The sequence below is a fragment of the Accipiter gentilis genome, chromosome 4, assembly GCF_929443795.1.
Source record: "Accipiter gentilis chromosome 4, bAccGen1.1, whole genome shotgun sequence".
Taxonomy (NCBI): domain Eukaryota; kingdom Metazoa; phylum Chordata; class Aves; order Accipitriformes; family Accipitridae; genus Astur; species Astur gentilis.
Window position 1 is genome coordinate 36,806,181 of NC_064883.1, and position 24,378 is coordinate 36,830,558.

At 37.4% G+C, this 24,378-nt stretch overlaps 1 protein-coding gene across 1 annotated transcript in view; it reads left to right on the top strand.

The window, feature by feature from the left end:
- The window catches only part of VIPR2 (vasoactive intestinal peptide receptor 2), a 61,276-nt gene that overhangs the window by 21,514 nt on the left and 15,384 nt on the right, over positions 1 to 24,378 (top strand). The window contains exons 5-6 of the mRNA XM_049798264.1: positions 17,579 to 17,676; positions 22,090 to 22,231. Of these exons, the coding sequence (XP_049654221.1) occupies positions 17,579 to 17,676; positions 22,090 to 22,231 (240 nt within the window). The remainder of the gene's footprint in view (positions 1 to 17,578; positions 17,677 to 22,089; positions 22,232 to 24,378) is intronic.

The window sequence follows — 24,378 nt, forward strand, 5'->3', positions numbered from 1 at the left end:
TATCATGAACAGATGAAGTCCTCTCATGAATAACAATACTTGGCTGGTTGGGTTTTTTTCTGGATTTTAGTATGTGTGGAATAGCACTAGCAGACCTGTTCTGTCTGGTTTGCAGAGATGTGCTGGCATTCTAGCTAAGTCATGCAGTTCTTGCTATCTCTTTCTGTATTTAAAAGCCCAGCCATTACTGTAGTTGAAAATAGATAATACAGAAAATGGATAGAATATGTTGTTTTCCCAGCTTTTCTGAAGACACGTTCTAAAACATCGGTATCATCTGACAGCTTGGGAATGCGCATACATTACTGCTGCAACCACCATTTTAAGACACTGTCATTCAACCCAGATATTGTCATGTGGAGTGAAAATGTGTCAAGACTTAAAAATTCAAATTAACAAAAGATAACATTTCAAGTAGTGAGAAATACTTAATTAGCAGATGAACTAATATAATAGAAAACCAGTTCTTATTTGACATACTTATTAGTAATTTGAAGGAGGAGAATGAATTGCAAGTTGATTGTACTTGCAGGAATGAACAAAGAGAAACTGGAAATAGGAAGTAGTAGCAACATTTATGAAAGCCTGGAAAAGAACAAATAATAAACCAGTGAGGATAAAAATCGGAATAGAGCTGTGGAAAGCACATACTGAAAAAATTATTAACAAAAGTACAATAGATAGAATATCATAGATATCTAACATAGTATATGGCATAAATGCATAGCATGTTGCAGGGAGGGAAAGAGGAAATTCAAGAACTGATTGCATTTCAAGCAGCATGGCCTGAGGGCCCTGTCCTTTTTTCTCAAGTACCAGTGTCATTGCTCAGGGAATATTCTTCGCCTGAAGATCATAAACTGATTATTTCAATGGGACAAGACAGTAATTCTTTTCCAACCTTAAAGTTGGCAAGTCGAAAAATGGATACAATAGTGCTGGCTTGTCAGAAGATAAGCTGTTCCTATGCAAATATTAAACTTTTTGTAGTTAAAGAAAGGACAAAAATTATCAGAATAAAATCTGAAAAGGGAAACAGGAAAGCATATGTTTAAATCCATCTCTTCATGGGAGACAGTATAAAAAAATGTAATTATCATGCAGTTGTGAGATTTCAGGAGGCATTTGAGGTTCCGCATCAGCCAAGTGTTACACGGAAGATGTTTTTTGAATTTGGATCTTAGTGCTCAATGATAGCACCTCAAAACAAAAAATCTTAACATAAATCGGTATAGTTCATTTTTATTTGACCTAGAATTTCAACAAAAAGAGATAAAAATGAAATCCTAAGTAATAGGATACAAAATATGTTGAACACAAAAATGTCATGCAACAATATGCTTTGCGGATGATGTATGAGGTTGCCCTCAAAGTTACAGTAACTAAGGACATCCTACTTTTGGAAAGGTGGCAAAAGAATTTTCTTATGGTATGTCTTAAGTTTTCATCTGTATGCTTTCTCTGAAGACAATGTTAAAGGATTAGGTAGAAACTGTCTTTGGTGTCGGTTTGGTGCCTGCATCTTCACTGCTGAGTGAGTTTCCATTATAGATCCAGTTAAGTATTTACTCCTGTTTTTTTGCTGTCTTTTAGGATATGAACTTGTATCTTTACGTTAAAGGGGACTTATTTCTATACACATTTTATATTTATTTAGAGAGATACATATGCATACACACAGACATATATATCTCTCCAGGTAGGCATCTATTTGGGTCAGTTTTGAACATTCTAGAGAAGGTTTAAATGATAGAGATGGGCGAGCAAATACTGAACAGGCACTTTATTAGTAGGTACCAAATTTTTATGCTGAAAATGCACTGAAATGAGAAAACTTATTTAAAAATACCACAAGCATGTCATCTATTATTTCTCTGCTGAAAGAACTTGTCTGTTTCCACAGTTTTGGTGGAAACTGTGGAATTTTGGTGGTTTTTGATTTTACTCAGAGTTAAAATGTTCAATTTTTATTCCATGTCAAATGGTATATTAGCAGGTTCTGTAAAAAGAAATTATTTGCTTAATATTTTGAAATTAAGTGTAAGTTCCTGATACAGCACCCTCAAATTGAATGTTTTATTTCACTTAGATTTTCTGTTAGTATTCTTTAGTGCTCCTGCCTGTATTTATAGGGGACCAATTTGACAAGTATGACAGTCTCTGAACAGACTTATCTGTATGTTGTTATCACATCAAATTGTAGATCTAAACCTTTAATATATAATTCCAGTCTCTTTCCTGTAAGTAAATTAGTTACTGCTAAACCTTCAAGATCAAGGTTTAGGTTCATCTCAGTCATTCATGTAAGCATCTCTTTTTTTTTTTTCCTTTTGTATTTCTGTTGAGTTCATGCCAGCACAATGGCAAAATGAATAGCTTGATTCGACCATGCTAGAAACACACATCAGGTGTGTTAACCCAAACTAAGCCTCACTGCAACCTTTCCTTGACATATTTTGACATCTTCTATCTAGGCTGAACAAACTAGAGACATGTCCTACCTGTCTTCAGAGGGTATTAAGCTCTCTGTCACCATTATTAATAAACTGCAAGATGTCTGGTGAACGTAAAGGACTGAAATGTGTCCACTTTATTTAAAATAATGACTGGGTCAGTGAATACAGCTTTGTCTAATCTTAGTGTGAATTGGCCTGAGATTTACTAGATCACACAAACCCCCCAATATATACAAGTTACAGGCTATGCGATCTGAATGCATAGGGTCATACAAAGACGAATTAATCGAGAGGAAGATACTCAGAGCTATTAAATGTGGTGATACTGTTGCAGCTTGTGCATATGTAGAAGCATCACCTATGGAAGAAGTATTCCCCTATTTGGCCAGTTTCCTGAAGCATTCACGCTTAGGCTGCTGTCAGAGATAACATGCTGGGTGTGCTGCCCACTACACAATACAGATACACTACCCGAGACAAGTGGCGTCAAGGCAGCGGGGCCAGGACTGACACAAACACTGTCTTGAATGTCTGTAGCTACCTTTAGAAAACAGATGCATTACTGCTGTCTGTGAAGTGGATCATTGCACTGGGTTAATGGATTGTTTGTGTTGAGTCTAAATTGAATCCTTCCCTCTCAACAAAATGTAATGCAGGGCAGCCATCTACCAATGCTTTTTCTGTGTGCCTGTAAGTCATGCTATATTTATTTACATTACATTCTGCATTTTTCATTACTCTTTTCATGAGATGTGATTAAGAGACCAGTATTCCTTAAAATAAATACAAAATCTTCTTCCATTGACTTCAAGTGAGAAGGACTAGGCCTGAATGTAAGCCTATATTGTCTCTCGCAGACCACAGTGGGAATTTAATTGATTAATTGCAGACTGTCCAAAGACACTGCAGAACATCAGTACGCAGTGAGAATGTTCACATTCATGCATACACATAGGCTGGTACACATTTACACAGGAAAATATGGAGGTTTGTGCATTTATAAAGTTGTCATCTCTCCAGTATGGTTAGGGAACTTTCACTAAGAAGGTACTCTTACTGACAAAATTAATGATGCTACTATTATTAAGGATAATTAAGGCAATGCTGGTCTCATCTTTTTTGGGTGATGTTTAGGTTTATGGTGAATTGAAGGAGAAACATGTCAGAAAAGGGACATCATTAATTACTTGTATAAAGATTATTAAATACCGTGAGGAATTCCAATATTTTTAGTAAATTCTGTTTTTCTCTGCACCATTTAAAAATGTGTAGAAGTGACTGATAAGAAAAAAGTAAATTGTCCACAACGTGGACAATTTATCTCTTTATCTCAGTTTATATTTATTCTCTTATAAGTAAGTACTACAGGATTTTAGAAATAGCTACAGTATTGTTTAAGTTAACTTCACAAAAGGAAAGAATTTGCGTTCTTTATTCCACTTTTATTTGCATTTGCGTGCTTCAGTGTTTCTAAAGCTACTGAACTTACTAAGCCCAGTTCTGTTTTTATATTTTTTGTACAGTTTAAGGTTTTCTAATATGTTCTTCTAGTATACATATTTGGATATTATGTAATGTACTCTGACTCCTGTATCATGAAAATGTAAACCCACAAATTTTAATATAGTTGTAAGTAATCATATCTATGAATACTAGACTCTTCTTACATACAGTATTACAGGAATAAACAAAATGAAGGGTCACTTGGGATGATAATGATCGTAAATACTTTAGTAATGGTTAAATGAATAAAGAGGTGTGGGTTTTTCTTTTATGTTAAGGGTGACTTCTGGTCAATAGCAAAACTACTTCGGACAAAGAAGTCCTAAAATTTCTTCAGAGCATTTTGTCCTTCAGCACTGAATTACCCTCTGACCCCTAGAGGTCCTTCCAAACCAAGGCTGAGGTTGCAGGATCCACTGGGTAACTGTCAACTTTTCCTAGGAAGCTTCTGTGCTGTCTGTAAATAAATAGAAGACTTATGTCTCCTGAACTTAGTAAAAATAACATGATAGTACCTTTAATGGAAACATTAGCAGAAAAAGGTGTCTGTTCTAAGAAAACAAAGCACAAGAATAAGTGCATAAGAATAGATTTTATAAAAAAGTGTATTGAAAATAACACTGATTACCCAAATTTGTACTAATCCAATTTATTTTTATATGTGTGGGTTTCAGACCCTTTTAAAACCTGTTAACATTAGGTAGCTACAAAAAAAGAGGAAACACCTTAGGATTAGATCTTTATAGTCTGGAAAGCAGTTACAGATTCTCTAAATGTTTCCGTAAAACTGTTCTGAAAATCATAAGCCACTGATTTTTGCTGTGCCTGACCACCTATTGAGTTTAGTTTAGTGGTTGTAATTTGAATATTTTCCTCAAAACTTTAAGAGTAAATTGTTGGATATCAGTTTTGGAATCAGTATTACTCAGATAATCGTGAATATTTTGCAGAGGCCAGCTGCTGTTACTACTGTTGCAGAAGTACAATTTTTGTTAGACTTGCAAAAAATCTCATGTCATTTCCATTTCATAATGGCATTTCAATTTCATATGCATGACTCAAATCAGTTTATGCTTTGAATACAAAAACTAAAGGGGTTTTGATACTCATTGTGTGTTAAAATCTTTTAAAAATATAAGTATAATTTAGGTTTAAATTCTGTTTTGGTCAATCCATACCTTCTTTGCACTCATTTTACTCCTGCCAATCTTGCAAACTTTTTATTAAGTTCAGAGGTTAAGGCTGAAGTTTAATCAAGATCTCTCTAATTATGGTTCACACAGAATAGTAAATAAGAAATAAGATATGTCCATCTTAGATAAAAGAAATTTACTTTTATGTGCTATCAGATTTGGTATTGCTTTGCCTGTTTCTTTTGCAGCAATACAATATAAAGAGTTTGTTTCTAAATGGTACTCTGTAAAATATGGAGTGGTGACAAATATTTAATAGTTATAACTAAGTTAATCTAAAGTAATTTCCTGGTTTTCAACTACCACAACACAATGCAGAATTTAATTCTTTGTATTTATGGGGGTCATGTGTACATTTAATAAACATATAATTTCAGAAGACCTTTTGAAAATTTTTTTGTTGAGTCACTAGGCGTTATGGAGGTCTTACAGGCAAATTAAGACACTTCTATTTACACTCATACAGGAAATTTAAGTGGCAGTATGATTACATCCTCTTTGATGCTGAGTCTGATGATGTGCTTCATGCTAATCATCTAAAATTTTTCCTTGTTTTTGAAAATTGTAACACCTGAATTTACATAACTATATTTGTTGATGCATTGGACTCAAAATGTAGTAGAGTTTACTTAATTTTGCAATAGTTTGAGAAGCAGGGTTAATTTTTGATTAGTAGAAATTTTTAAAACATTTAAGATTGCTAACGATTATAATACTAGACCAGTAAAATGATTTGGAAGAATGAAATATGTTCATTAGCCACAATTTCAAGGGTAGAATAGAGAATAATTAAAAATCTTTGTCATATGATAAAATAATTTCAATTAAGTATTTGCTTGTACTAGGTTTGAGCAAAATGACCATGGTCAGTATAAGGTAATGTCAAAGTACTCTTGGCTGATTAGCTTCAGTGCTGACTTAGACCTCCATGTAGCTATTTTATGTTCGTCCATTTGGCAAAAGAATGGCCAGCAGATAGATGCAGTCCTGCTGACACAGCTATTGTGCTGGACTAAAAGTACACAGGATTCTTGTTTTGATTTTAGTCAGACTATTTGTTGTAGGGATCACGTGTATGTACAGAATGCCAGACACATTATTTTAAATAATGTGTTTTTTCTGGAGGAAGACAACCTCTTCTATTCTCCCTAGTGGGTAGAAGTGACAGGAGTAATTTTACATGCAGCCTGCCTGACAATTACTGTCAAGCACAGAGTACATAGCTAGAGGCTAAATTAAAGGCACAGTTACATCAGTGTGTCGTTGTTAGAAAGTTCATGTAGGAGTCCACCTTCTTTTCCTTCATTTAAGAATTCTGAAATCAGATACAAGCAAGACAGGTCCAATTTCAAAAGATTCAGTCAGTGGAGTTTTTCTGAAATCAAATCTAGACAGATTTTTCAAGATGGTACAGAATGATAAAAGAATGAAACAAGTCCAACTTTTTTGTTGGGCGTGTTTCAGCCAACCCAATGCTGTTTGAACCACAACTACTTTCTTTATGCCAAAGTGCAAAACACTCTCTTATTATGTAGTCTAATGCCTGAAAAGTATTTGAAGTAGTGTTTTCAATTCTGTAATATCAACACCTGCCATGCAAGTTTTGTATATAGATGGCATCAATTTCAGTATGTTTATGCTGTTTAATCCAATTTATGCAACTACGTACACAGTTGGAGTTATTAGAAAACAGTCCAGCTCCCGACTTGAATAATGGGGGTTTATGATGCCTTCAAAAATTGACAAGGTGAAGGACCTTTCAACTTTCAATGCTACGAACATAGTGAATACAGCTGGTGTAGTTCCATCTGCTTCAAGAGGTGACACATGGCTTTATAGATAGAGGGCATGACTCTTGGGAAATTGTAAATATAATGGCTCCTGTATTTCTTGCCAGAGCTATAGTATTGGCCATTAGATGCTTTCTAAGGACTGAGGTCATTTCAGTTGCAAGTTGATAATATCTGAAGCACAAGAGAACTGGAGTAAAGGATGTCTCTAGTGGGAATCCTTTATTGCCTTCAGGGGATTTCTGGACCATTCACCATTCCCTTTTGAGATGGGTTGACATCTGACCAGGTGCCCACCAAAGCCGTTCTATCACTCCCCCATCCTCAGCTGGACAGGGGAGAGAAAATATAACAAAAAGCTTGCGGGTCGAGATAAGGACAGGAGAGATCATTCACTAATTACTGTCACGGGTAAAACAGACTCAGTTTGGGAAAATTAACTCAATTTATTACAAATCAACCAGAGCAAGGTAATAAGAAATAAAAACAAATCTCAGAACAACTTCCCTCCACCCCTCCCTTCTGCCCAGGCACAACTTATCTCCCGGATTCTCTACCAAACCCCCCAGCAGCACAGGGGGATGGGGATGGGGTTTACGGTCATCACACATTATTTTCTGCTGCTTCATCCTCCTCAGGGTGAGGACTCATCACACTCTTCCCCTGCTCCAGTGTGGGGTCCCACCCACGGGACACAGTCCTCCACGAACTTCTCCAACGTGGGTCCTTCCCACGGGCTGCAGTTCTTCATGAACTGCTCCAGCGTGGGTCCTTTCCACGGTGTGCAGTCCTTCAGGAGCACAGACTGCTCCAGCATGAGTCCCCCACGGGGTCACAAGTCCTGCCAGAAAACCTGCTCCGTGGGCTCTTCTCTCCACAGATCCGCAGGTCCTGCTAGGAGCCTGCTCCAGCGCGGGGTTCCCATGGGGTCACAGCCTCCTTCGGGCACCCACCTGCTCTGGCGTGGGGTCCTCCACAGGCTGCAGGTGGAGATCTGCTCCCCTGTGGACCTCCCTGGACTGCAGGGGGACAGCCTGCCTCACCAGGGTCTTCCCCATGGGCTGCAGGGGAATCTCTGCTCCGGCGCCTGGAGCATCTCCTCCCCTCCTTCTGCACTGACCTGGGGGTCTGCAGGCTTGTTTCTCTTACATGTTCTTACTCCTCACTCCGGCGGCTGTTTCTCCCTGTTCCAACTTTTTTCCTTCTTAAAAATGTTATCACAGAGGCGTTACCACTATCACTGATAGGCTCAGCCTTGGCCGGCGGCAGGTCCATCTTGGAGCCGGCTGGTATGGGCTGTCGGACATAGGGAAAGCTTCCAGCAGCTTCTTACAGAAGCCACCCCTGTAACCTCCCCCCCGCTACCAAAACCTTGCCACACAAAACCAATACACCTTTAGCAGATGCTTTTACTACTGACTTTGGAAATTCACTTCTTACACATAAAAATAATCTCAGAAATGCTGTTAGATAAATTTGTGTTGAATTCTGAGACTGCCTTCAAATCCATTTAAGCTGCTGTCCTTCTCTTTGAATGTTTATGAACAATTTTTTAAAAGAACATCCTTCTTTTTTTTTCTTTCATATATTATTCCTTTTGTCTGTTTATTTGATGCCTTTGCAGATTGACAGGTCAGATCATAATCTAGCCAGGCCAGTCAAGAGCAGACCCAAAAGGAACAATTTGTCCACTTAACCATGAGCACCAAGGGGTTATGAATTAGATATAAACTCTCTAGGACACTGTGGAGGCATTATTACAGACAGATCAGTCAAGAACTTTGTGCAGTATACTTTATTGGTAAAAACAGCAGATAGTATTTTATTCATAGGGAAGGAGGCTGTTAGTCAAAAAATAACTTTCAATGATATGGTTCTTTTTCCCTCTACCTATTTGAGTTTAGATTCACATCTCATGAAATAGAGGGCACAAGTCAAAAAAAGGCAAGTTATGTGGTGAGGTATTAAGAGGAGACATAGCTCTAAGACATTGATTGTAACATAAGAAATGTATTAGAGAAGGGCTTTTAACTCGCAATGTTTTATCAAAACTTTTCCTTAAACAAATGCAAGGTAGGGATGCTATTAAGAAACAACAAATTTGAAATGGACGTCTTGGTTTTCTTTAACATACTAGAAAATCATTCTGCAGTCTTGTCTTCTGCAAGATATCCCTTAAGAGAAAGGCACAGGATATTTTGAACAAAAATAACATCTGCAGTTTACTGCAGCTAGAATTGGAGCTGTGCTCATGATGTGCTCTGTGCTCTTTTTAGATCCAGTGAGAATGACAGCTCCTTTTAACCAGTGTTTTGCTTTGTACAAATGTAAATTACAACAGAAGAAATGAATTAAAAAGACTAAGTCTCAAACTCTGGCCACCCAAAAACTTTAATCAGTTTAACTATGTGGTTTCGAAGTAAGCTGAATTAACAAACATTGTATTTCATTTTATTTACATTAGGTTTACTTGAATTACCTTAATTTCTAACTGAGTTATAAAGTACACATCATCTGTGTGCATACATAGCTAGCTGTACATGTATATTAAAGCCCCTGTCTGTTGTGAGAATGGTGCAACACAACATGAAAATCCAGAATTTTTATATATTTCCATGGGAAAACAGATTTAAAGCATAGCTTAATCAGTAGCTTCTGACACCTGACCTTTCAGTAAATTTCCCTTCAGAAATGCCTCCTCCGTCACTTCCCTGTAATTTCTCTGTACCAAACACTATTGGGTTCTTTTTCATTAGTCTTTAGTAACTTTGAGGTACATGCTCATTATATTACACACTGGTATCATTAGGACCGTGTGTAGTTACCACTAATAATATGACGGCTGCTAATGTACAGACACATCACAAAACTGAGATTTTTGAACAGTAAGCCAAAAATATGTACTTTGTGTGACTAGAATTACAACTCAAATGAATTTCATCTGACTAGATTGCATGATGTGCTCATCTGCATTGAATCCAGCCAGCCTATACCTTCTCTACAGTCAAAGGAGATCAGGTCTTTGAAGCCTGGATGGAAATCATACCATCCTAATTTCTTTGAATTGCTACAAGCGCAAGTGAAGCACATGAATCATAGTGTAGAAGGGTCTGTTCTCTTCCACTGACTCCCCCTCTCTCAGGGGACAATGATCTGTTGAGTTGCCTACCTTCTAGAAAGATGATATCACACTGTATTAAGCTAAATGAGTGTTACCTTATTCATTTCACCTAGTCACCAGTAGTATTTGAAAGGTTTTAAAAGAATATATTACATTTTTCCTTCATTATATTATTACTGAGAAAACAGACTTTCATCAGAAATTCCATGAGAGTTGGACCTCAGTTGGAAAAATTACAAATAAAAGCAAAACCAAATACCAGACTTCATATGTTGGCCTTCAAAACAAGATGGAAAAAAAGAATAAAGGAAAAAATCTTAATGGACATAAACCCCAAAGTTTTGTAATGCTTTTACTGCCTGATGGAAAGCTGACCAAATCAGTGGAGAATCTCCTGTGACAGTCGTGTTGTCTAACTTTAGATGTCTGTAATATCCATCTGCACTAGTCTCTCTAGGTTCTGTTTGTATTTAATGAAGGAAAAGTAGGTGTTTTTACTTCACTATCCTTCTAAATTGTTTTAGATGCCTGTCTTAGGATAACATGAATAGTATTCTGCTACTTCTATTCATTTGTTATAAAGAGAATCTTGATACCTAGCTCAGATGGACTCATCCTTGCAAAATTCAGTGGCTATTAGCGAGTCTGTTTCTTTACTGTACTGTCCTGCACTTTATTCTAACTTGTTTTAAGGAAGTAAACAGGAGCTCTGCACTCCTGGGCCTGGAAGGCATTTACAGGAAGGCAAAATTGCTTATCCTAAAATCAACTTTGTGGAGCTCTCTAAAAAAATTATCCCACAAAAAAAAGGAAAAAGTACTCATTTGAATTACATAAATCAGATAAATTTCAGTGTTGTTAATCAGTGTAATGGATTCCAAGAAAAGGGGAAGTAAAAGATATATTGAGTTCAAATTGTTCTTGACATGAAGCAATGCAGAACCTATAAGCAGAATCAAGGCTTTCTCCCATGGGAACGTTGGTCTGACTGCAATTTCCCAGTAATGACTTCTGGTCCAGAATTGTTCCTATAAACATCTTAGTGCATGCCATCTAAAGACTATAGTGACTGTGGATTGTTAGAATCTGTAAATTGGTTGATTCTGTGCTCTTAATTTATGAAAGTATAATAGGTGCTCTGTCTAGGACAGGAACGAGGGGAGGAAAAGAAACAAGGAGGAGTGCAAGTCATTCTGAAATGAAGATGGGGAAAAATACGGAAAAAGTGAGCAAAGGCAATGCAGACTAAACATAAACAGATATAAATTTTATATACTTGGCACCAAACAATTTACGTATTTCCTAAACAAAACTTCCAAGGCAAGACAAAAATTAAGGAGAATTTACAGTCTCTCTTTAGATCTGGTATGCTTGGGCCCTTTAAAGGATTATTAACATCATAAAAATACAACACATAGGTGAAAGAATTATATGATAACACAAGTGGTGACAGTTTTATAAGCAGCAAACTTTTTGAATTCCAAATAATTGCATCAGAAGACAAGGGATTTGTTCTTACCCATTCAGAGTAGAAGCCAAATGTGAAACCTTTCACCTTATCCTTCAGGTTTTCTTATCTGGTGGGCACTGACTTGGCTGTGTTCAGAACATCAGAGCAGGTGCTGGAAGAGATTTATAGGGTCTCTCAGTCATGTCTGTGCCAACACAGTCAACCACACCAAATTCTTCCAAGTTGTTTTCATTCACATACTTACCACATATTTTAAAACCCAGAAGGCTGAAATTCAACTTGCCAGTCAAAATTCCTAAAGTTAGATATTTAGTTGAGATGTAGGTGTCTAATCACTAGTGTGTGGAACCAGGGCTTGATGTGATTGCCTAAACATAGCTATCTAGTGCCATTTGACTTGCCACTGCCATTCCAGCAAAGAGGTCCTTTGTCACATCTGCCATGCAGATGTCTTAGATACCCCAGGGCATCTCAAGTAGCACTATATGACTACATTTAGGCAAGTAGGTACAGTTTGTGCATTATTTCAGTGGAACTTATGTTAACCAAAAGGTGGTATCTGATTCTCTATTTGGTTTTCCTTTATGTATTTGAAAGGAGGCAATGAGTATCAATGAGCTGAGGTATTCTATACTGACGAGCAGAATGCACACTGTTGACTGTGATTTAAGACATTTAAGACATTAAATGCAAAGGTGCTGATACAGCTTAACTGAATCATTATATATGATAGTAAGATATATAGTATGTTTGTGTTTGTGTATGTTGTACAGCTTGGATTAGTCACTCAGAACAATAAGGACATACATCCATAGTACAGTCTTTGAAATCCCCTCCCCACAGTAGATGCAAAAAACCTTTGGGTGAATTAATAGTAAAGGATGTTATGACTCATTTTTGAGAATCATAGAATCATAGAATCATTTAGGTTGGATAAGACCTTTAAGATCGTTGAGTCCAACCGTCATCCATGCCCAATAAACCACGTCCTGAAGTGCCTTTATGCATTTTTTAAACACCTCCAGGGATGGTGACACCACCACTTCCCTGGGCAGCCTGTTCCAATGCCTAACAACCCTTTCAGTAAAGAAATTATTCCTAATATCCAATCTAAAACTAACGTTATCTTCAGTGTCAGGTAGAAGCCAAGGACTTGAGTGATGAGTTCTCAAAAATGTCAAACATGTTCAAGAATACCTACTTTCTATTGTTGCAAGGAAATGTGCAAGTTGCAGTTGCTTCTTGTAGTTGCCAACTCTTTGCTCTCTCATGTAAATACAGGATAAGTAGTCACTAGCGACAGAATTGTATAATCAAATTTTTTAATATCTTTATTGTAAGGTAAATGTATTTTATTAATTCAAATATTTTTAAGGATCCCTGCATCAAAATAACAATGTTTCTAGTACTGTCAGCTTCCTTATAATTCCTGTGTGTCCTGTGAGTGCAGAGTTCTTTAAAAGATCTGCCAGAAGAGGGTTCAAGGCTGTTGTGGGTTAACCCTGACAGGCAGCTCAGCCCCACACACACACTCACTCCTCCACAGTGGGATGGGGGAGGGAATCAGAAGGGTAAAAGTGAGAAAAATCCTGGGTTCAGATAAAGACAGTTTACTAGATAAAGCAAAAGCTGCACACACAAGCAGAGCAAAATAAGGAATTCGTACACCTCTTCCCATGGGCAGGCAGGTGTTCAGCCATCTCCAGGACAGCAGGGCTCCATCACGCCTGACGGGGACTTGGGAAGATAAACACCATCACTCCCAACGTCCCCCCTTCCTTCTTCTTCCCCCAGCTTTATACACTGAGCATGACGCCATATGGTCTGGGATATCCCTTGGGTCAGTTGGGGTCAGCTGTCCCGGCTGTGTCCCCTCCCAACTTCTTGTGCCCCCCCAGCCTCCTCGCTGGTGGGGTGGGGTGAGAAGCAGAAAAGGCCTTGGCTCTGGGTAAGCACTGCTCAGCAATAGCTACAACATCCCTGTATTATTAACACTGTTTTGGTCACAAATCCAAACCAGCACCCTCCGAGCTGCTGGGAATAAAAGCAACTCTATCCTAGCCAAAACCAGGACAAAGGCCTAGCCCAAATGTCAGCAGTGAGAGAGTCAGCACAAGAGAGATTTTGAATGAAGCAAGGAGGTGATGGGAAGAAGTTTAATGTCCAGCCAGAGGGAACTAATCTTAAGTCTGGAGTATAAAGACCCTGGTTTTCACTAGGATAGAGTTAATTTTCTTTCTAGCAGCTTGTATAGTATTATGTTTTGGATTTAGTATGAGAATAATCTTGATAACACACTGATGTTTTCAGTTGTTGCTGAGTAGTGTTTATACTAAGTCAAGGATTTTTCAGCTTCTCATGCCCAGCCAGCAAGAAGGCTGGAGGGGCACAAGAAGTTGGGAGGGGACACAGCCAAGACAGCTGACCCAAAGTGGCCAAAGGGGTATTCCATAACATGTGACGTCATGCCCAGTATATAAACTGGAGGAGAGTTGGCTGGGGGCAGCAGATTGCTGGTGGGCAACTAACTGGGCAGCGGTCGGCAAGTGGTGAGCAATTGCATTGTGCATCACTTGTTTTGTATATTTCAATCCATTTATTATTATTATTGTCATTTTATTTTTGTTGTTATTACCTTTATTAGTTTCTTCCTTTCTGTTCTACTAAACCGTTCTTACCTCAACCCACAGGTTTTACTTTTTTCCCATGATTCCCTCCCCCATCCCACTGGGTGGTGGGGAGTGAGTGAGCGGCTGCGTGGTGCTTAGTTGCTGGCTGGGGTTAAACCACAACACCATGTTACTTACAGTATAGTACACAGTTGGGTCAGTTTAGTCATCTGTTTAACAGCAAATGCATGGGTTGGCATGTGTCAGTCTTGCACACTTCTTGTCTCAGAGTTATTTCTGCTCTTTAGGCAAACCTGTCTTTGGAGCAGGTCTCATAGCACACTTTGGCTGCTCAGCAGCCGAAAGGGACCTTACAGCTCCATTTTAAGATTTTCTAGCACAATGAGAAAACTGAATAGGAGGGAAGAAGTCATTTCTACTGGGCCCTGTGAAGGGTCAGGACACAGTTTACATCAGAAGTCCTGGTTTAAGTTCTTTCCTTTTGAAGGCTATTAATAAATACAAATTACAGGACGCCATTGGTTACTTTAAAACGTCAGGATTTGTTAAGCTACTTGGTAGTTCCCAGGATAAGAAGATGAGAGTGGTGTGAAGTTGTCCCTGTGTCCACTCTTACCAGGTGTTGTGTGCATGGCTTTAGGATACGTGGTGAGACCCCTGTCTCTGCTCTGCAGTAATGTGATGTTGAACATCACTATTACTATTAAAAGGGTATCTCTGCCTATCAATTTTTTCTGTGAAAGTGAACAAGAAATCTTCTACTCCGTGTTTAAACAGCACAGATTTATTGCCATTGCAACTTCTTTTGCAAATGACATTTATCTCCTGCAAATTTACAATATTTACATGGTGGATGTTAAGAATTTTTGATTTAGAGACTATTCAGGCTTCTATTTGTACACTCAGTAGAAATGTACTCAGTAGAAATGGGGTCTGCAAATGCCAACAAGATGATAACAAATAGAACATATTGTGGAACTGCTGTGCATCATTTCTAAGCTTTACACTGTATTTGCAGCTCCTGATGTGCACAAGCTCAGGAAATAAAATTCCTTTTCTTCCAGAATACTGTTGATGGGGACATGAGGCTGCCAAATTGTTAAGTCATTTATTGGAGCATCCTTTTTCCTTAATTTTGCAGAGCAGGTCAGGTTGAATGAATGAAGGAGGGTCCCCAAAGTATTTGCAGTGTTTTTGGTGCCATGGGCTGTTGTAATTGCTGCTGAGAAACTGTTTATCACTCTATTCCCAGAAAATTGCCTGGAGACGGGCTGATGTTCCCTTCGCTATGACAGAAGCCAAATTAAAGAAGTGTAGGAGTAGTCTGCAGTGCTTGTCTGTAGGCATAGTTTTTAGAGCGGTCCAAAAATGAGGCAAACTGGAGAGTATAATTCTGCCATTCTAGCAGGGAACTGAAGGCCAGTTCTTCAGAACTGATTTCGTGTGAAATTGTGTTAATTTTGAAAAAATATTTTTAGACTTGTATTTGAAAACAATTTTAGAAACATTGTTCAAGAAACACTGGACTACTTAGAGTCCTATTTAGCAAACACTGGATTCATGTGGAAAACCAGGATCTTTTGGGGGCATCCCAAGGGCAAGCCTTTGTACACTCTGGGTAGCTACACTTGAATTAGTCACTGTGGGGCCTCTTTATTGTCTGTAGAAATATATTCAGTGAAGTCCATGTTGACTGCTTACATAGATACAAGAAGTGCTCCCTAGAAGGCGCTATGAAGAGACCCTACTTTGCCTTAGATGTTTATGTTTGCAGTGTAGTCACCTAACACTAGGTGAACTAGAGCCTATGTTTTATGCCCACAGAGAGTCCCTAGGAATGCATTGGGGCTCTGAAAATATACAGCAGACTCCTTATAGAGAGCAATAAAGTAATACTTTAGGTTTAAACATTTTAACCAGCCAGAGACACCATTTTTTTTTTAAAAAAAGCCCAATATTTATTCAGGATTTTAACTGAGGAACTTTCTTATGGTCATTCTCATGGCACTGGAAACTTCATTAAGTCCATATTTTCCTTCTTTGTCTCTGCAGTAAATCAATATTATGTAAAGCAAACAAAACATTACAATGCTAGGACTGTTGTTAAAAAAGCCGTCACAGCTTACTTCTCTAATTAAAAAAAAGAGATTTCTGTTTCCTGTGACACCTCGTATACCACTTTTAGCTCCTAAAAAGCGTGACAGTTGCTATGAATACACTTAAGATCTATGGCAGTTATGTTTCCCTTATTTTTCCCCTTTAACCATATCTACGATGGTACAGTTGCAAGATTCTTCATTTCGTTTCACATTTCATTTAGTCTTTTCCATATCTGTATAATACATGTTAAGTGAATGTCCAGCTAATGTAATCATGAACCAGGATTGCTAAAGTTACTTCTTTACTTGGCCTTTTAAATGCTATAAAAATAAATATATTAAGTGATTTGCTTTTCCTTTTGCTATCTTAGTTTATTTAAAAGTACTGCTTCCTTGCTACTTTTTACAAACATCATTCGAGAAGGTGAGTGATATAATCATGTGCACTAAATATTGAAATTCTGTTACACATAGCACATTCTACAGTGCTATTAAAAACTTTAATTTCATAACATAGTACAAAACTTTACAGTTTTAATATTTTATCTAGCTTGAGTGGAAAATGATGTCAGTCTAATGACTTTATTGTAGGCATAAATGAAGCAGCAGCTTTATTCTGAGAATATTTAGCATTATTTTTCTTGATGTTGTCATTCAGAATAGGATTTAATGTAATATGTAGCTGGTAAATTCACAGATAACTGCAGTCAATCAGTGAACTGTGCACTCCAGTCTGCTTTTCCTATGTTGAAAAATTTCCTCTCCAAGTTATAGCAAATAACTTTACTAAAGAAAGAAAGGGTTGTTGGGTCACAATTTAATAAAGTATTTGAACATGTACATTAGGAAATTAATGAGAGTTAAGCATGTCTTTAAAATTAAACTCATATATAAATGCATTACAAACTACGCTAGAGCAGAAGGACTGAGAGAGATTCTATCTTTCAGAGATAATCCATACTTTCAAACTGTGGCCCATTATTCACGGTTTGATTGTGTTTATGGAAGTTCATGAATCTGATACTTTCTTTGACCTCATTGACATGGGATAATCAGCTGAAATTGTACCAGCTTGTGTGTTTAAGTTTTGAGTTCCTGAGGCTGAATTTTCTACTGAGGTCAATTGGCTTGAGATGTTGCATTGCAAAAATATGTTGTAATAAAGATATAACATTCTTATCACATACTGTAGAGCAAAGAGTTAAAATAATGCTATTTATTTAGCCTTCAGAGCTATTTAATGGAAAAATTTATCATTTCATAGTCAATTTTACATATCAGTAAGTGGTTTCTGCATATATATTGTTCTGTGCAGGTCAACTTCTATGTAATGGTGAAGGCAATTTATACCCTTGGACACAGTGTATCTCTCATTGCTCTTACTACAGGCAGTATAATTCTTTGCCTTTTCAGGTATGTATTTTTCATAAGTAAATATGAGTAATGATAAGATGGTTTTAACTGTTGTCTGATTGCTCAGATACTTAGAAAATGCATTGGTTTTACACTTTTCTCAATTAAACAGCTGATAATAATGTAATGCTAACTTCATTTTTGCTAGCACCAGTCATATTAAAAAATTTCAAAGCACTTTATGAATTTACAGACATTACAGCCCATGTAAGAAAGAATAGTCATTTAGGAATGGATTATATAAAGCGTTTTCTATTTGATTGTTTAAATCACCTTGAATTGCTCTTGAAAATTAGTAGGATGCTGGTCTCAACACTGGACAAGTGGGCAGCCATATTTTGCAGAAGCTTCTGAGTGGTCTCCAGGGGTACTATAATTGAAGGTAATAATTAATTTCTCCAAGTGGGGTTGTAAAGGTATGGATAATTATGCTGAAGGGTAGTGCTGGGTGTGCAATGTGTTTGTTAGGCAGTGTTAGGAAAGGCAGTACAGTCTGTTGGTTTTGCCTAATTTCTGGTAGTTATCTGAGACTGAAAGCAATCTCCAACTGGTGAAAGAAAGTGCAAAGTGGTATTATCGATATCATAGCTTTTCTCAGTCTCTCCACCTTCATTCCTTTATAGTTTGCTTCTTCCTGTCTAATAGAATAGCCTTTATGTTCTCCATCATAAACTTCACACAACTTTTCCATTCCACTCTGCACCAAGAAAACCAAGAAAATGCATCTCTCAGATTTGGTAGAAAAGAAGTACATGTAATTTGTAGAGGACAGCATGTTGTTTGTCAGAGCCTCATTCCTCTGATGAACTATTCCTATGGCGAGTTCTTAAGCCTTTTATTCTGCCATCAAATTTTCTGAATATTTAAATATTCAGAGACTATTCAGAGCAGATACATCTCCCATAATTATATTTTGGAATATCTTTGAAGAAAATTAATCAAGTCACTCATGGTTATCTTCTTTCTACCAGCAAATGCTACAGGCAGATTGTGCATTTTCAAAACTGCTAAAACCTAATAACACATTTAAGACAGTGTGTTATAGACATCTGAATGTTGTCCATCACCAGAAGTCAGTTACAACAAACAGATAAAGAATTTCAGAGTTGTACACAAAAACTTCAACTTCAGTTTAAATATCCAAGTTGAGAATTCCCCAATCTCTCTGTTGAGTCAGTGGGAGGACCCAGGCTCTTTTTCAGGGGGAACATAAGGTCTTCTAAGTGTCCCCCCAAAGAAGCCTGTTTTTCTGTTATCTACAGGGACCGTAGGGGCCTCCTAACCTAGTGAGTTGAATTAGGAACCCAAATAAGTTGTAAAAATACCCTGTTCAATATATAGTTTCCCAAACACATAGCAAGCAGCCAGTTACTACAGAAGGCTGCAGTTGAAGCAATTGTAAATTACCAATAATAGAAGTGAATGCAAATGGCTGTGTGTGTATGTATGTCTGTTCATCTCTCAGACATGTTGTGGGGCATCCCATACATTATGGTCATTTTTAAGGACAGAGTTTGGAAAATAAGAATGTTTCTGTAAGTTTTAACTTTTCGCTGCTCAGCTGGTAACACCTGCTGTCGAAGAAACATAGTTTGCCCTGAAAGGTCCCGGGATTCTTTATAGAGAATGTCAATATACTGTTTATAAAGATCAGTCACTCACCCCTGAAACACATTCACCTTTGAATGTAACCAGCAAACGTTCACCTTGCTGTGTTTAAAAAGGAGAGCAAAGAACAACTCTTCTAAGTGAAACTAAAGGGGAATTAGTAGTTAAGTAGTGAGTTAAAAATCAGAAGTTACTAACGCAGTAGGGTTGTCAAAATCCTGACTTCATCCAGCAGGATTAGGAATTGAACTCTGGATACTAGTGACATGAGAGATTATTAAAATTGTGCATTGCTGGATTTGTATCTGTAAGCTTCAAATTATACTGCATTTAATCCTGAATATGTGCGGTACTTTTAATGAAAGAAAGCATGGAATAACGTGGAGTTTAATTTAATTGTAGGTAATGTGTTCAAGACGAGGAAGTGGAAATTGTTTTTTAAGTATTATGACTTGACTTCTGCAGTCCATTATATATTGTTATATACTGTCTGGCAGAACAGATACAACCTCAGGGCTTTGCAGTTGTTCACAATATCAGCTATAAGCACATGAAAGGCAGAACTGCTGGGTGGGGAAAGAAGAGTTGTTTCTGAAAGTTTCCATGCAGCTGCAATATTCTGGTTTGCATTTCTTCCAAAGAACTGGACTTGATTTTAATCTTTACAGAAACATTACATGGGTCCCCATTATTAATATCTGTAAAGGACACATTTAGAAGCATTGTAAAAGGAAAGGATTTTATATTTGGCTAATCTTTTAATCTCAAAACAAATACATAAAACATGAATATCTGTAAATACCTTGCCAGACTAAGCTGACAGCATTTTTCAAGTTACTATGGTGCCACTCTCCACATAATACACTGTGTACTTACTATAATTAAAGCTAATTGGTAACTTTTGGGCACAATATTTTCCTGTTGGAGGGTGCCAGTTTGTCAGGCACATTCTTGCTTCTGCAAACTTAATTTATAAACAGCAAAGCTAATAATTTTGATTTAGTCAAAAGACATTGCTTTACCCTTCTTAGAATGCAAGTTTCTATTTCTTCATTTTGAATGTCTAAGTTTTAATAAATCATAAAGTTTTGAAAAAGTAGAAATCAAAATGATTAGCAATAAAAAATATTTTTTTTATATTTTAAAAAGGTTGGTTTGTTCCAACTCAGAGTGAAAATAAATTGAACAACATATTTCTGCGTAGCACTTGATATTCTAGATCTTACTATAGATCTTAACTATACTTCCTTTGGGGTTACTCCTGTATAACAAAACCTTCCAAAAAAATGTCTGTTTCTCTGACATGTGTTTCTTACAAAGGAGAAAAATGTGAATCTCCATCATTTCTCTAAGATGTGCTCTGTCTGTAAATGTTCCTCATATGGTAGTTTTGTATCATGAGTCATATCAAAGGAATAAGCATGATAGCTTTTGTTTCATTGTTAAAGAACAGCATTTCTTTGTTATTCTGAACCATCATACATATCTCAAATAAAAATACTTTCTTGCCCACTACCTCCAGAATGTTGGTTTGACAGCCTTGTATATATCCAACATTTATTATTTCAGCTACTAAATGGGATGAAGAACTAATCATTTAAATTGGTTACTCAAGAAAAATCTTTTCCTCCCATTTGCAGCTTGCATGTATCTCTGAATTCCATAGGAATATGCGATGCAGTAAGAGTGGTATTTAAGTTTTTCTCGGAACCTGTTTCAGCAAAGGACATTCATAGCCACAGAAATCACTGCATTTTTGACAACTGCTTTAAGTTCAGCCTGATACTACATCCTTTGCTAAACTGGGGGCTAGCAAGGTGGATCTGTTATTTATTTCCCTACGCTCACTGTAACTATCCTTGCTTTAATAGTTTCGGAATGGATTATTTAGTGTTCTTTGGTAAAAATCAAAATGTGAAGACTACTTGGAAGCTGCGACTGCACACTACCGTAACATCCTATTGCATCTTCATTCTTTCATTGCTTGTATTTGCTAAAATGCCCTGGCTTCTGGCTTATTTCCAGGTGCAGTTCAAGGTGCTGGTTTTGACCAAAAAAACCTTTAGCAGTTGGTTTCTGGGGATTCGCTATAAAAACTTTTTGTTAAATGGCAAGATCTTGAAGGGAATGTCTGTTAAGTGAAAAACCCTCAACTTGTAACTTGCTTCCCCTGAGCACTCATTCACTTACTTGGAATATTCAATTTGTCATTTGTTTGTCAGGCTTTCCCATGGCTGCTGGACTAAAGAAGAGAAGTTTTGCGTTTCACTGGATAGAAAGGATAGGCGATCTAATGTTTTGAATGCATTTTTTAATGGTTCCTGCATACACTCACATAGGATGAAAAGCCACTACATAGCAAAATGCAGGAGTTAAATAAAAAATTAAAGCAGAAAATAATAGGTGAGACCATGTCTGACATATATCCAGGATAATCAAAGTTTTATTTGCAAGAAAAACACTGGGATGAGTGCACACACAGAAGGATGTAATAATCTATGTTTATTGTCAGCTTATGTTAAAGTTGGGATAAATATCACTGGGATCTTTTGGTCTGTGATACTGAAAAGGAGTAAGGGATACTTTATTTTTATATTTTGGACAGCATATAATGATGATGATGATGAGTATGATGATGATGATGATAAATGAAAAGAGCAAGGCAGCACTGACAATATGATGGAGGAAAGGGTAGGCTCTTACTCAAGGTTCATGTTACTAAGAAATGCCCAGAGAGTAATACAAGTCTGTTCAAAAGCTTTCTGTCTCAAAATCTAAAATGCCTGTTTTTAAATCTCTTCTTAGAAAACTTCATTGTACTCGGAACTACATCCATCTGAACCTGTTCCTCTCTTTCATTCTAAGAGCAATCTCTGTTTTAGTCAAGGATGATATTCTCTATTCCAGCTCCAACACAGCTCACTGTCCGGAGGATCAAACCTCATGGGTAATAAACCTCATTTGCTAGCTGGTATAATACTATTGTGTCACTGAATATTCCTCCCTCATCCTTTTAAATACTTAGGAATACCAAACTGTCAGTGTAGACAGGTAGAGAATATCATGACTAGCAAAATGGTCTATTAGAAGTAGCCAGAGAAAAAAGGTTGCAGCACAAGTATGAAAAGTTAATGTTGTTTTGCATGTCCATGAAGGCACAACATGTCATCTGCCAAAACAAATCATGACCAGTTATAGCTCAGAATAAATATGGCCACAGCATTAATCAGCTGGGAGAGTTTAAGACAAAACAAGAGTGCCATCAGGTGGGAACGATTAAAGGCAGATCATCTGGAAATGTTCCAGCAGCTTTATCAGGGGTCCAGGAATTGGACAGGTATCAATGGAGGGAGAGAAATGAGGCAGGGAATTAAATATTTGCAGGAGTTGTCTTTATTAACTCCTCTGTACTTTCTGGCTATGACAGAAGTGTCATCTGCATTCTTGGCAAGCTGATATGCTTCCTGAATTTTCATGCACAGGAATTAAAAAAAATCTCAAGTCTTGCTGTTAAAAGACTGACCACTGTATGGTATTCCCCATTGTCTGCTTCTGTTGTTTCAGTCAAAAGTGCTGCAGAAGAACCCTACAAATATTGCTGAATACCTTCTGAATTTAATTTACTACAGTTTAAGCTTGTGAGAAAAAAAAAATGGGAGGAAGATATTTTTACATTGATGAAGCCCTATTGTCCCAAAGCATAAAGTTCTTAGCAGTGACTACCAAGCTGTATGTATGAATTTGTAATCTGAGATATTTCTAATGAGGATAAATAGGCTCGGAGTTAGTAGACCCAAAGTAGGCAAAGTAGTTAGTAGGCAGACTGACAAGGGTAATCAAAAGTTCAAAGTTTGAGAGTCAATGGACTCTCAAAATACTACTTGATTTCTGCAGTTTCATTATTCTGCAGTTGTTCTTAGCTGCAAAGCCTCATACTTTCCTATTTGAACATGTCCAGTTTTGTGGACTGTTGAGTAATTTCTGTTGCATTATATGTGGGATGATCTGACACCAGCGTGGCAAGGCTGTTTTGTCTTGCATTGGCTGGATGCTGCCTTTCTTATGTAACAGCATGTGGAGTTTGCCCCCTTTGTCATACGTGTGTGATGTTCCACAGTTCTGCTGCACTCACAGAAGTCTAAAAGCACACAGTTCGAAATGCAGTGTAAGTAGGTGCTGGATCTTAATGACACACAGGCATAATTTTGGCTAACTCTTTACTGACAGATACCTTTGCTCTTCAGCAGCTGGTAAAACACCTGATACAGGATTAGCTGCAGGAGGAAGGGCGAATATTTTGATGTGAGGTTCTGATACATAAATTGAGAATATAATGCAGGAGAGTATTGGAATTTAAAAGAGATTACAAAAATTTTAGACTTTGACTGCTAATCTGGTTGTAAGTAGTCATAAGCATAAAAGCAAATTTCAGCTTGCATTTTGAAATGTTTAATTTTCTCCATGTTAAATTTTCTGGCCCATTACTGGTCTGCAATTGATATTCCTTCAGTGGATACAAAGTCCAGAGGTAAAATTAGTCTTACCATCGAGATGACCGATTTAAGCTGTTTCTCTGGGCTTCTGTCTTTGTTACTGAACAGTTTACCTAATCTGCTTTAAGACTTTCTTTGGACATGCCTGCCTCTCTTCATGAGCTGTATAAGGAGCTAGTTGGCTAGTACGTGGCTAGCTTTCACCAGAAACCTTGCTTGTAGGCAGCTAAAATTAGTTGAAATGAATTCAAGCCTTTGGGCTCTTACTTAGTTGTCTAAATAGGCACGTACACAGGCATAAATATAGGCATGTATATTACTTGGGATGCGCTGAGATATCCGAGACACCACAAGGGACTGATGGCTACAAAGAAGTATCTCTCGGAGGTCTGTGCCTTTCTGGCTTAGCAGCTGGTGACTGGGGTCCCTGAGGGCATCTCACTTCATCATAGACAGCTATGTTTAGACAGAGGAACCAGTCTCTAAATGAGTAAGTTACCTACTTAGGTATTTGGTGTACTTGGAAATTTAACAGAAACAGTGGAGGTATGAAAGGTATTTAAAATGGGGAATGGAGTAAAGCAGGCCATATTTAGTCCAT